Source organism: Lipophrys pholis (assembly GCF_963383615.2).
Source record: "Lipophrys pholis genome assembly, chromosome: 20".
NCBI classification, from domain to species: Eukaryota; Metazoa; Chordata; class Actinopteri; order Blenniiformes; family Blenniidae; genus Lipophrys; species Lipophrys pholis.
This window is the reverse complement of record NC_137648.1, coordinates 23,890,896-23,901,980: the sequence shown is the minus strand read 5'-3', so window position 1 is coordinate 23,901,980 and position 11,085 is coordinate 23,890,896. Positions and strand designations below refer to the sequence as shown.

The following is an 11,085-nucleotide window of genomic DNA, read 5'->3' as shown; positions in this document are numbered from 1 at the left end:
GTTCAATCTAATAACAGTTGGAAAGTATTTGGATGAGTGTGATTATTGCAAATAATATATGTAGCACAACAAGGACATTGTATGTTATCCCCTTCCCCCCACCCCCCTCCCCCCTCCCCCCTCGACTTTCTTCTCTCTCTTCTCTTCTCTCTCTCTTTGTGCGTTCCCCCCCGGTCGTGTACGGCAGCCATGCCAGCTTCTGACGGAGGAGGCAACAGGAGGAGACTCCAGGTCTCTCCCTGTTGCAAGACCAAAAACTGTTCTGACTCCGAAGGCTCTCAATCACATCATATTGTTGGCCCAAGCTGCCGAACAGGACAAGGGCAAAAGAAAAAAAAAAAAAAAAAAAAAAAAAAAAAAAAAAAAAGAACTACAACTAGAGGTAAAACTACAACTAGAGGTAGAACTACAACTAGAGGTAGAACTACAACTGCAACGAGAGGTAGAACTACAACTAGAGCTAGAACTACAACTAGAGGTAGAACTACAACTAGAGGTAAAACTACAACTAGAGGTAGAACTACAACTAGAGCTAGAACTACAACTGCAACGAGAGGTACAACTACAACTAGGGCGAGAGCTACAACTAGAGGTAGAACTAAAGTAAAGGTAGAACTACAAATAGTAGTAGAACTACAACTACAACTAGAGGTAGAACTACAACTAGGGCAAGAGCTACAACTAGAGGTGGAACTAAACTAAAGGTAGAACAACAACTACAACTAGAGGTAGAACTACAACTACAACTAAAGGTAGAACTACAACTAAAACTAGAGGTAGAACTACAACTACAACGAGTTAGAACTAAACTACACGTAGAACTACAACAAGAGGTAGAATTAAACTAGAGGTAGAATTAAACTACAACTAGAGATAGAACTCCAATTACAGGTAGAACTACAACTAGAGGTACAACTAAACTAAAGGTACAACTACAACTAAAGGTAGAACTACAACTAAAGGTAGAACTACAACTACACTTGTACTCCATCGAGAGGTAGACCTAGAACTATTGAAAGCTGCATAGATCCACAGGGTTCAGTACATGTTCTTGTCGAGCTTTGAAGCTCTCGTGGATCAGAACCAGATCACAGTCATCACTTTACACTCACTAACTTTACCACCATCTTGTGTTTCAGGATCTAGTGTTTCAGGATCCTGTGTTTCAGGATCTTGTGTTTCAGGATCTTGTGTTTCAGGATCTAGTGTTTCAGGATCCTGTGTTTCAGGATCTAGTGTTTCAGGATCTTGTGTTTTAAGATCTTGTGTTTCAGGATCTTGTGTTTCAGGATCCTGTGTTTCAGGATCTTGTGTTTCAGGATCTTGTGTTTCAGGATCTAGTGTTTCAGGATCCTGTGTTTCAGGATCCTGTGTTTCAGGATCTAGTGTTTCAGGATCCTGTGTTTCAGGATCTAGTGTTTCAGGATCTTGTGTTTTAAGATCTTGTGTTTCAGGATCTAGTGTTTCAGGATCTAGTGTTTCAGGATCTTGTGTTTCAGGATCTTGTCCAGTAAAATGTCCCAGGTTGTCCTACTACACTGTGAGAGAAGATCATCAGTAGAGGACAGGACAGTTTCTCTTAGCCACATTTGGTTCCTTAGTGACGATCTAAGCCACACACACACACACACACACACACACACACACACACACACACACACACACACACACACACACACACACACACACACACACACACACACACACACACGCACTTACCTTGTGGATCTAGTCAGTCTCTCCAATTTCTGAACTAACTTGTGTGTGTGTGTGTGTGTGTGTGTGTGTGTGTGTGTGTGTGTGTGTGTGTGTGTGTGTGTGTGTGTGTGTGTGTGCAGGTGGTGTGTGTGGTCCATAACTTCAAAGGGAAGTTGCTGCTGAGTGAGGACACGCCGGCGGAGCAGCACTCCAACACGGCCCTGCTGAACATGGGTCGAGTGGAGAGTCCTCTGGAGAAGTACATCGCCTCGCAGGTGGCTAACACACACACACACACACACACACACACACACACACACACACACACACACACACACACACACACACACACACACGTTCATCAGGTCATCCTGAGACCTTCAGGTGCAGCTCAGATCTGGACGTGAACATGAAGCTGACAGAGACGGATTCAGGAGCTCATGCAGCTCAGTTGTAGCAGCTAAAGATGATTCAGTTTGCAAATGACTCTATGTGAAAGATAAAAACAAATCCTCACCGTGGGTGTTTCAGTGGTTCTACTTAGTTCTACTGCCAGTTTATAACATCTAGTCATTCATGTGAACACGCTGGGGAACCTTCAGAGTTCTTGTACTTTGTGAAGCAGTGCAGAACACATAGGAAAGCCTGAGCATGCTGGTATTCATGGTACTGTTTGTTTCACTGACGTGCTCGCCGCTGCTGCAGGAGACGGATGATGAAGATGAAGAGTCCTTCATCCTGAAGCAGTACCTGCAGAGCTTCCTGAGCTGGCTGCAGGGCCTGAAGTGGCTCCAGCGTCTGCGAAACAAAAGGCAAAATCTGTGTGACGTGCTTTGAAACGTGTGCTGTGGATTCTCTGGACAAACCTTCTCATGAGTCCTAACACAGAAACACATATACCTGCTATGGAGGGTTCACACCAGGGGTTTCAGTATCGGGTCCAAGACTGCACAGAGTAGTCGTCCTCAGAAAGACGTCCCCGATACAAACCGCCGAGTGTGCGTGACGTTATGAGTCATTAACGTTGCCCGCAGGTAGATTACAGAGCGATGTCGGTGGTGTGGAGATTCTTTATCGAGACTAAATATGAAGAGGAGGAGAAAGATAGTTGGTGCAACACCAGCACCTCCGTCACCAGAGACTTTTGAACCAGCAGAGTTAAGGCGCCTGCATCCTCCTTTATGAACCAGAAGAACAAGAACATTCGGCAGTGACGTCATCCAGCTGCTGAAAAAAAAAGCTTTTTCAGCAGAACTGTTCATAGTCTGAGGAGAAGCTGTCAAACTCACAGGCCACGCCCCTCATAACAGACCACACCCCCATAACAGACCACGCCCCCATAACAGACCACGCCCCTCATAACAGACCACACCCCCATAACAGACCACGCCCCTCATTACAGGCCACTATTAACTTTTCTACTACACAGTTTATTTCTGTCCTCCAGTACTTTCAGAAACACATTTCTCTGAACTGTTCCAGGAATAAAAGAGACTCTGTCAGAGCGCCATGTTGCTCTGGTTCTAACTACAGGAGCTGAGTGATGCGTTCAGGTGCATCACGTAACTCCGCCCTCCGACATGTAGACGAGCTGCGGCGCTCAGACAGTAGTGATGTTACAAACTAAATCTGATTAAAATATGACTGATAGTCATTAGAGAGCTGGAACACATGAGCAGCACGGCAGAGCAGCAGTTTCAGCAGAGCAGCTCCTCCACAGTCCAGCCAGGACGGCTGGATCAGCTGAAACTAGTTTGTTCAGCCAGAAGAAGCAGGAAGCAGGAATGAGGTCACTTTGTTCAGCAGGACCTTCATGATGAACTTTCTTCTTCTTCTAGTGGAGGAATCGGTCTTTAGAACGGCGTCACTCAGCAGTTTATTTGATCAGCACGGAACTCCGAGCTGTGCTACATGCTACATGCTACATGCTAAAGAGTTACAGGGCTCCACCCCTGCGATGCTACCTGCTAATTATGATTAAAGTCTGACTGAGCTGGTAGCACACAGTGAGCGCCGTCCCTTGGCTCGCTGAAGTTTTCACAAAAGACGATAAGTAAAATGACAAAAATCACAAGAAATTAGAAACAAAACTCTTAAAGCAGCTTTAGAAAAAAAAACAACAATTCTAAAATAAATAAAAAGGCTTAGAAATGTAAAAAAAATAGAAAAGAGCCACATTTATAAAAACAGCTCCAATGAAAAAATTATCCCCAAAACAAAAAATGCTGAAAACCGTCTGGTCGACAGTCTAGAGTAGCACAGCGCCGAGCGTAGCGTCTTTCTACGCTCTGCGCTGTGCGACTCTAGACTGTGAGGCGGGTGGAGGAGACGTAGCGTCGACTCAGAGGCTGTGGAGCTGCTTCCTGACGACACGGAGCCATTGCATATTGTTTGCATATGGAGTATGAACTCGGCTTGATGCTATTTACGAAGTACTCATATGAGTACTCCGTATTGGCAAGTAGCTAAAGGTTAGTACTCAACTTGTACTCATCATTTAAAGAGTGGTATTGGTTGATATTGGCAGTATTTGTCTGTATTTTGGTTGATTGCAGTTGTCTCTCAGCAGGAGGCCCCAAACATCCACAGAGCGCCCCCTGGCTGCTTTCAATAGATGTGTTCTACAGAAATCCTTGCTGGGCCTGCAGAAGGCTCAGGAACTTTCCTAATGCTGACGCAAAGCCAGGTTGTGCTCCCACAGAAAGCCTTCACAATTCAAAGCCAGCAGCAGTGAGCATGAATTAGTGAAGGAGAAAATCTGTTGCAGGATTGCTGCTCGTTTCACACGTCAGTTTTTCAGGACTTTTGAGTTCCTTTTATTTTCCAGCCTTTTTGGGGGATTCACCGAGTGAATTTTAAAGATCAGAGGTATTATAGTAATATTGTAGTAATTTGGTTTGTGTAATGCACAAATCTACAACCTCTCTGACTAAACGTGACATTTTTAAACACTTCCCTCCAAATAGAATTCATTTAATGCATAGTTTTTTTGAATTATGATATTTAGAAAATTCAATTGATTTTCCTGGAAATGTTTTATTTATTTATTTATTTATTTATTTATTTATTTATTTATTTATTTATTTATTTATTTATTTATTTATTTATTTATTTGTTTGTTTGTTTATTCGTTTATTCATTTTTTCATTCATTCATTCATTCGTTTGTTTAGTTCAGCTCGGGTCGCCTTTATTTAACAGTTTTAACAATTTGACCTTTTTAGGACATTTTCACTGTTTTCTCTTTTTAGGTAAATTTATTTGTATCAATAAAGTTTTAACAATTTTAGATGGACTCATTTCCTAATACTTCTAATTCTGCTAAAACAAACACTGCTAATGCTGCTAATGCTGCTACTGCTGCTACCACTGCTAACACTGCTAATGCTGCTACTACTGCTAACGCTGCTGCTGCTACCACTGTTAATGCTGCTACCACTGCTAACGCTGCTACTGCTGCTGCTACCACTGTTAATGCTGCTACCACTGCTAACGCTGCTACTGCTGCTGCTACCACTGCTTCCACTGCTGTTGCTGCTAACACTGCTAATGCTGCTACTTCTGCTACCACTGCTAATGCTGCTACCACTGCTAATGCTGCTACTGCTGCTACCACTGCTAATGCTGTTAATGCTGCCACTCTAATCAACACTGAAAGATAAAGTGTGAAGCTTTTTTAGCTCTTTAGGTCATTTTGCCTGTTTCATCTTACCAGTTTTAAAAATGTGACATTCTTCAGCTGTTTTCTCCTTTTTCAGCAATTTGAGCTGTTTAGCTTCTCTTAGCCTCATTATCTCAATTATTTAGCTTGGAGGAGCTTTATCATTCAGAACCTCTCAGTTTTCTCGTGTATCGGGCGTCACATGAGATATTATGACGTTCTCCTCCCGCGTTTCAAACACGGCTGATATTCAGTGTGATGAAGACAATCAGAGGACAGAGTGTGAGTCCATCATCAACCTGCTGCCGCTCCATCTGTTGGGTCATCACAGCAGTTTGTCCACGACTGTCCAAACGAAGCCTGTCCAGAGAATTCAGCATGTTGAAGTGTTTTTCCTCCTGTTTTCTAATTCACTCTCACCTGCTGAGTTCTCCTTCCTCCTCCTCTGATACGAGATCGTTTACCAGTACCACGGTTCAGCTTCCCGCCTGACAAAGAGCAGAAAATCTCACGCTCTCACCTCGGATACAACAGGCTGGCTGGAAAATTGCCTGCTCTAAAAATAGCGCTGGCGAAAGATGCCTGGAAGCTAAATAAGCCAGAGTGGGGGAAAAGCAGGCAGGACGGAGCAGAAAGCAGAGCGGGGAGATCACGTGTTGGTTGTCAGTAGTCACTGTGGTTCCTCATTAACCAGCCCAACAAGCTGATGGACCGATAAAATCGTCTTTATGGAACATTTAAAAGCCCCAGAAGGAATCAGACGGTGTCTGAAGGTTGTTTTATGGCTTCGTTTCATTAACGGAACAGGAAAAACATGCTCCAATAAAGATGATATTAATGCATGAGTGATGGTTCAGAATGAATGTGAAGTATTGTGGAAGTGAGTAACGGACCCATTCGTTTCTCTCAGACTGTAACCAGAGAGTCTGAGGGCTCCGGTGGTTTCTTAGGTTCTTATGATATCAGGCCCTGTTCACTGTTTCAAGTGACAACACCTTGACCGTTCAAGAAAAGTGTTTTTGTTTACACTGCAGCAGCAGAGGCACTGGAGACAATGTAGTTTGGATGCTGGGCTGGGGGGGGCGCTGTTGCTTGTTTTTGTAATGAAAATACACATACGTGTGTAGAGAACAATACGCTATAAAACGAGAGGAAAAAAAACAACATTTATATGGAGAGATGATGAATTGGATGCCATCAGGAGAGAGTCTCAACTATTAACTACCGATATAGACGATAAAACTAGAATATGGAGCGGGAGTCATGCCGCTACAGGGGACGCCATGTCACCGCCGTGTGGCGGTGGTGTGCATGTGCAGTAACAGCGCTCTGTAGCCTCCGGTGGTCGCTGTTAGAGGAAATCGTGAGCATGAAAGAAAGGTTCCGCTTTGGGAGCCGGTATGAAGAAGTGACGGTTGCAGTGGATCCGGAGATCAGCGTTGTGTAAACGGAACCTCAAAACTGAATAAAGATTTGAGGTTACACTCGTTTTTGTTGTCGTGTAAATGGAGCTTCTAGTCTTCAGCTCCAACCAGGAACATCAACAGACTCTTCCTGTGGACCATGTGGATCCAGTAGATCCAGTTGACCCTGTGGATCCAGTAAATCCTTTTGACCGTGTGGATCCAGTAGATCACGTTGACCCTGTGGATCCAGTAAATCCGGTTGACCCTGTGGATCCAGTAGATCCCGCTGACCCTGTGGATCCAGTAAATCCTGTTGACCCTGTGAATTCAGTAAATCTGGTGGATCCAGTATATCATGTTGACCCTGTGGATCCAGCAGATCCTGTGGACCCTGTAGATCTGGTACGGCCCTGGGACCCTGTGGATCCATTATATCCCGTGGACCCTGTGGATACAGTAGATCGTGTGGATTCAGTAGATCATGTGGACCCTGTGGATCCGGTATATCCTGTGGACGATGTGGATCCAGTAGATCCTGTTGACCTTGTCGACCCTCTGTAACGGCTGCTATGGATTCTGATCAGAATCGGTTAGAAGGTTGTGGGTTCAAGTACGGCCTGGGGCCTTTCTGTGTGGAGTTTGCATGTTCTCTCTGAGTGTACCTGGGTTTCTTCCAGGTACTCTGGTTTCCTCCCAGAGTCCAAAAACATGCGTGTGAGGTCAGCTGGGAGTGTGTGTGTGTTTGGTTGTTTGTCCTGCGACAGACAGGTGAGCCCTGGTCTCGCCCACAGAACGCTGGGATCTGCTCCAGCTCCCCCCGACCCTGAACTGGAGACACGGGATAGAAGATGATGGATGGATGAATAGATTCAAATGTAAAGTAATGCCCAAATAATATCACAACAAATGATGAAACCAATTAAGTTTTCCCTCGTCAATCAAAATGCTCTTCTGTCTTCACCCCTTTACATATCACATTTTATGTCACATTCCTCAGGAGAGCTCAGTTTACATCAGTTTCACAACATTCCAGACTATTCTTGTGGCTTGAAGAATCTTTGTTTGAGAACAGAAATCTTTGAGATTTTGGCTTGTGCTGCCGTGACGCCATGTTTGATATCCCAGAAAGCCTTGTTATTAATATTAGTACTACATAACTTAACATTTCTACACATAGTAAACTGCAGTTTACGGCTTTTTGGCAACTGCAAATCAACATTTCACTGCAATGATGATAAAGTTTTAATATGCGTACCAGAAACAACAGTCTTTGTATATTATAATCTTATGCATAGTAGAGACCATCTATCTAATAGGTTCTTATTTTCTATTAATCATATGTTTCATGTTATTTTAAGTATGTAATATGGGTCCCATGTTATCTTAGAAATGAAAGTCAATGCTCTTCAATTAAATTTCTCATGGAAGCGTATATAAAAGCACATGTAAAGTCTGCCCTGGGGCGCCACAATGGGCAGCGCCATGTGACTGGGAGACCCACTGCTTCAGTTATTAACCCGCTCATTTCCTCCTGGTCAGCCTGTCACACTCACTTCAGTCCAGAGGACACACAGTGATCTCCAGTGGGCCGCAGCGCTGACAGCAGTGTTACTTTAAAATATAACTTCTCTGACGACTACATGGGTGGTCAAAGAGATATAAATAACTTCACAAACAGTTCACAGTTGATTCATTAAAAACTTTCAGAAAGTTCCCTCCTGGTGCATGATACAGTAAAAGTGTAAAAACCAGATTCTTACTGAAACCTCAACAAACACATTACAAACATCTGTATCCTGTGTTTCTGTTCTTCACACCGATGACCTGCATTGCTTTACAGACAGATCAGCAAAATAAAGTCTACCAGTAACCGACCCAGTCAGCGACCATACCTCTCGTACATAAGCTGTTCAATCTGAACAGATAAAAAGAAAAGTTAAACACAACGTGACCCTTCAGCTCGCCTCCATCAACAGAACCACTGGTCTCAGGACACGTCTCCATGTCTGAGTCTCTGCTTTCCTCTGTGTGTGGTTCTTGAAGTGAAATGGGTTGATGGAACGATGCTCCTCAGGTGTTGGATCATGTGCTTGGATTGTGTTTAATTGTTTAGGTATATTCAGTTTATTCTCCAGGTCTCTTCAGGACTGAAGGTCTGTGAAACTCTTTATGTTCAAAACCTTCCTCGTTTCTTCCTGTGATGGAAGCAACTCACCAGTCTGAATTAACAAGTCACTTCATGCCACAAGACACTGGGTGTAAATAAAAACCCCATGAGGGTTTTTAACTTCTGCTCCTCGCCTCACATCGCAGAGGGTGCTTAGAGTTTTCTACATTCTTTCTCTGGTTATGGTCCTTACGGGACCTTTGTACAGTTTCCTGGGGTACGTCCGAATTGTCCCTCCTATCTCCTTATCTATGGACTTTACCTGAACCCCTGGATGACATCACAGGGTTCAGGAAAGGTGTTAGGAGGATTCCTAAAGGAGTTAGTGAAAGGTGTTAGGAGGCTTCCTAAAGGAGTTAGTGAAAGGTGTTAGGAGACTTCCTAAAGGAGTTAGTGAAAGGTGTTAGGAGGCTTCCTAAAGGAGTTAGTAAAGGAGATCACGGTGGTGAGGCAGTCAGACTTTCCCTTAGTGACGTCATAATAAAGCGACGGCGGCTCTAGTTAGTGACGTCATGGTGGGGAAAGAACTACAAGTTTCTGAAAATGAACTACAAAAAGTTCATCTGGGTTCTAGATGATTTCAAGTTGTTCTAGGCAGATTATTACTTTGGTAACTTACATGATCTGCTCCTTTTTCAGTCATCCTGAGTTTCCCTGAAGCTCCGATGAGCGGGTTCCTTTAAATGTTGTCGCCGCAAGGAATTGTGGGGGAACATGAGCTGGTCTCCTTTGGTAAAGGAAGCATCAGTGGTTCCTAGGCTAAAGGAGGTTCTAAAGGAAGCATCAGTGGTTCCTAGGCTAAAGGAGGTTCTAAAGGAAGCATCAGTGGTTCCTAGACTAAAGGAGGTTCTAAAGGAAGCATCAGTGGTTCCTAGGCTAAAGGAGGTTCTGAAGGAAGCATCAGTGGTTCCTAGGCTAAAGGAGGTTCTAAAGGAAGCATCAGTGGTTCCTAGGCTAAAGGAGGTTCTAAAGGAAGCATCAGTGGTTCCTAGGCTAAAGGAGGTTCTAAAGGAAGCATCAGTGGTTCCTCGGCTAAAGGAGCAACGAGCCTCCTTTCCTTTGCTTATTTTGACTTCAGACAGTCCTTTTCATGGCCGCCACACAAAACCCTTCTCGGGTGAAGGGGAAGTGGATAGGAAAGGAGATAGGAGGGACTATTCGGACGTACCCAGAGATTCTTTCTGTGGTTAGGGTCCTTACAGGACCTTTGTACAGTGTCCTAGCACTGTTTGTGACTTTCTAAATGTTGTCCAAACCCTGGAAATTCTGAACAGAGATATAATGAATAGAAATGTGTAAAATATTAATGACAGTAATGTGTTTAGCCTCTCCTGGTTAAAAGTGTCTTCAGGAACTAAATGTATTTCAATTTTTCTGATTTATATTTTTGTTCTTACAGAATCACATCGCCTTCGCTGAGGTCACATGACGTGGAGTCGGCCGTGTGGCAAACCCACTGGACGTCCACGCTCTTCACCGTCCAATCCAGCTAACCGGAGCGCAGTGTGTGTGTGTGTGTGTATGTGTGTGTGTGTGTGTGTGTGTGTGTGTGTGTGTGTGTGTGTGTGTGTGTGTGTGTGTGTGTGTGTGTGTGTGTGTGTGTGTGTGTGTGTGTGTGTGTGTGTGTGTGTGTGTGTGTGTGTCCCTCCACATCGTCTTTATCGGGTCCCTGTGTCGTTTGCAGCTTGTTCTGTTCATGAGTAGAGAGAACAGGCAGTGGGACCGGCTGCTTCTGCTTCTCCATCTATGCACTTCCTGTGAATCTTCTCCAGACCCAGAAGCAGCGTGTACGTTCTGCCCGGATCAAACATCCTTCTGTTGTTGGTGTGTGTCAAACGTGTTCAACGACTGAAACTGTCCTGTGAGAAGGTTTATGTTCTGAACCGTCCCCGGTTCATAACTTTTAGAGTTCTTTGAGGGGGCGTTTCCACCGGAAAGAACCAGGTTCTAGTTCTGGTCCAGGACCAGCCTTAGCACCAGTTCTTTGTCTTTGAACTGCCAAAGCCCCGGACTATCAGGGGCTAAACTGCTGCTACGCTGACCCCACTTCGTTGCTGGACCATAGAGGAGCCAGACTGGGACCCGACGCGTCATCAGCTGGGGGCGGAGTTATCTCTGGAGTGATCTCTGGAGGTATCTCTGGAGGTATCTCTG

The 11,085-nt window shown here is 44.4% G+C and overlaps 1 protein-coding gene across 1 annotated transcript in view; it reads left to right on the top strand.

The window, feature by feature from the left end:
- Positions 1 to 10,360, top strand: part of plppr5b (phospholipid phosphatase related 5b) — a gene marked incomplete at both ends in the record, with an annotated part of 104,733 nt that extends 94,373 nt beyond the window's left edge. Inside the window, 2 exons of the mRNA XM_080489092.1 lie at positions 1,839 to 1,973; positions 10,331 to 10,360. Coding sequence (XP_080345218.1) covers positions 1,839 to 1,973; positions 10,331 to 10,360 — 165 coding nt within the window. The remainder of the gene's footprint in view (positions 1 to 1,838; positions 1,974 to 10,330) is intronic.
- Positions 10,361 to 11,085: the final 725 nt, after the last annotated feature.